We start from the raw sequence: 2,500 nt of genomic DNA, 5'->3' as shown, positions 1-2,500 counted from the left end.
CTCAGGACATGTTACTTGTGTATCTGGTGAGAAGGAGCAGTAATGAGCACACGTCTATCTCTCAGTGGTGTTTGAAACACAGCCTGACTGTTAGCATGTGTGTGCGCTACGTTACCCTTGTATTCGGAGTTGCGTGTGACAGACTCTTTAAACGTGTGACCGCTCTGTGTTTTGAGGAAGTTCAGCTGGGACTGTAAACCGTCAAGGGCCTGAAAACAAGGGGACATCAGTTTAAACGCACTACAGTGCTGGTTAGGATGTAGGACTAGTGACACACAACAGTTATCTCTCACGCTGTCTTGTGATGTGAGACAGGTGTGTGTGTATGTGGTGTGAGACAGGTGTGTGTGTGTTTGTGTGTGTATGTGGTGTGAGACAGGTGTTTGTGTGTGTATGTGGTGTGAGACAGGTGTGTGTGTGTGTGTGTGTGTGTGTATGTGGTGTGAGACAGGTGTGTGTGTGTGTGTGTGTGTGGTGTGAGACAGGTGTGTGTGTGTGTGTGTATGTGGTGTGAGACAGGTGTGTGTGTGTATGTGGTGTGAGACAGGTGTGTGTGTGTTTGTGTGTGTATGTGGTGTGAGACAGGTGTGTGTGTGTTTGTGTGTGTATGTGGTGTGAGACAGGTGTGTGTGTGTGTTTGTGTGTGTATGTGGTGTGAGACAGGTGTGTGTGTGTGTGTGTGTGTGTATGTGGTGTGAGACAGGTGTGTGTGTGTGTGTGTGTGTATGTGGTGTGAGACAGGTGTGTGTGTGTGTGTATGTGATGTGAGACAGGTGTGTGTGTGTGTGTGTGTATGTGGTGTGAGACAGGTGTGTGTGTGTGTGTGTGTGTGTATGTGATGTGAGACAGGTGTGTGTGTGTGTGTGTGTGTGTATGTGGTGTGAGACAGGTGTGTATGTGTGTGTGTATGTGGTGTGAGACAGGTGTGTGTGTGTGTGTATGTGGTGTGAGACAGGTGTGTGTGTGTGTGTGTTTGTGTGTGTATGTGGTGTGAGACAGGTGTGTGTGTGTGTGTGTGTGTATGTAGTGTGAGACAGGTGTGTGTGTGTGTGTGTTTGTGTGTGTATGTGGTGTGAGACAGGTGTGTGTGTGTGTGTGTGTGTATGTGGTGTGAGACAGGTGTGTGTGTGTGTTTGTGTGTGTGTATGTGGTGTGAGACAGGTGTGTGTTTGTGTGTGTGTATGTGGTGTGAGACAGGTGTGTGTGTGTGTGTATGTGGTGTGAGACAGGTGTGTGTGTGTGTGTGTGTGTGTGTATGTGGTGTGAGACAGGTGTGTGTGTGTGTTTGTGTGTGTGTATGTGGTGTGAGACAGGTGTGTGTGTGTGTGTGTTTGTGTGTGTATGTGGTGTGAGACAGGTGTGTGTGTGTGTGTGTGTGTATGTGGTGTGAGACAGGTGTGTGTGTGTGTTTGTGTGTGTGTATGTGGTGTGAGACAGGTGTGTACAGTGAGACTCACATCCTCTGTCCTGTTGGACATGTTCAGCGTGCTCATGCTGATCACGTCAGCTTCATCGATGTATTTAACGATGTTGTCGTAGACGTTCGACGCTTCCAGAGCTTTCTGAACAAATCCATGTGTATCACTGCCCTTCAGATTACTGACACACACACACACACACATCAGATTACGGGCATTTCAGTGTTTAGGGTATTTGAGTGTTTAGTGTAGTGTTTCAGTGTTTGAGTGTTTGAGTGTTTGAGTGTTTCGGAGGTTCGTGTGTTTGCGTGATGGTGACGCACTGCTGCAGTTCGTGGGCGTGTCTCTGCAGCTCGTGAGCATGCTCAGTAGCTCTCTGCACTAAATTGTGATCTGCTTTAGAGAGCTGATCGGTTCTCTCCTGTATCGACGCTGCAGCGCCGTCAACCTCCGCATGGTATTCCGTCACATTCTACACACACACACACACACACACACACACATAACTGTTACTACAACACTCATTACATATATAATATTTACATCATACAGAGTTGATAAATATAATAAAGAACATTAAAGTTTTTACCGTAACCATGATACCCAAATCTGCCACGCCCACAGACGCCTCAACTAAGATGCCATTGGCTGACATGACAGTCTGATTGACACCGTTATAATTCTCCATTAGACGATGCTTGTGAGCCTGACACACACACACACACACACACACACACACACACACACACACACACACACTTGTGTAAATGAGGCTGGATGTCATGTAGGCTAAGTGAGTTTAGGCTGAGTGTGCGTGTGTGTGTGTGTGTGTGCGTGTGTGTGCTACCTCTCTGCGTTGTAGGTGGAGCAGGTTGAGTGTGTGTGTGTTGTGTGTTTGCTGCAGTGTGTCATGTGCTTTGTTGAGGTGATTCTGGCCATGTGTGAGACTCGAGCTAAAGCGCTTCATCAACTCTCTGACTGCAGGAAGTCGTCCCTCCATCAGCAACACACTCTTCTCCATCTCACGCACATGCTGGAGAACTGCGCACACACACACACACACACACACACACATATATATA

The 2,500-nt window shown here is 47.6% G+C and overlaps 1 protein-coding gene across 1 annotated transcript in view; it reads right to left on the bottom strand.

The window, feature by feature from the left end:
• The window catches only part of lama4 (laminin, alpha 4), a 17,999-nt gene that overhangs the window by 10,509 nt on the left and 4,990 nt on the right, over nt 1-2,500 (bottom strand). The window contains exons 9-13 of the mRNA XM_053686018.1: nt 2,266-2,459; nt 2,008-2,124; nt 1,742-1,890; nt 1,458-1,599; nt 116-209 (exon numbers count right to left, since the gene is read on the bottom strand). Of these exons, the coding sequence (XP_053541993.1) occupies nt 116-209; nt 1,458-1,599; nt 1,742-1,890; nt 2,008-2,124; nt 2,266-2,459 (696 nt within the window). The remainder of the gene's footprint in view (nt 1-115; nt 210-1,457; nt 1,600-1,741; nt 1,891-2,007; nt 2,125-2,265; nt 2,460-2,500) is intronic.

The sequence above is a fragment of the Ictalurus punctatus genome, chromosome 2, assembly GCF_001660625.3.
Source record: "Ictalurus punctatus breed USDA103 chromosome 2, Coco_2.0, whole genome shotgun sequence".
NCBI classification, from domain to species: domain Eukaryota; kingdom Metazoa; phylum Chordata; class Actinopteri; order Siluriformes; family Ictaluridae; genus Ictalurus; species Ictalurus punctatus.
Note: the sequence above shows the minus strand (reverse complement) of the source record. Positions and strands in the feature narration are given on the sequence as shown.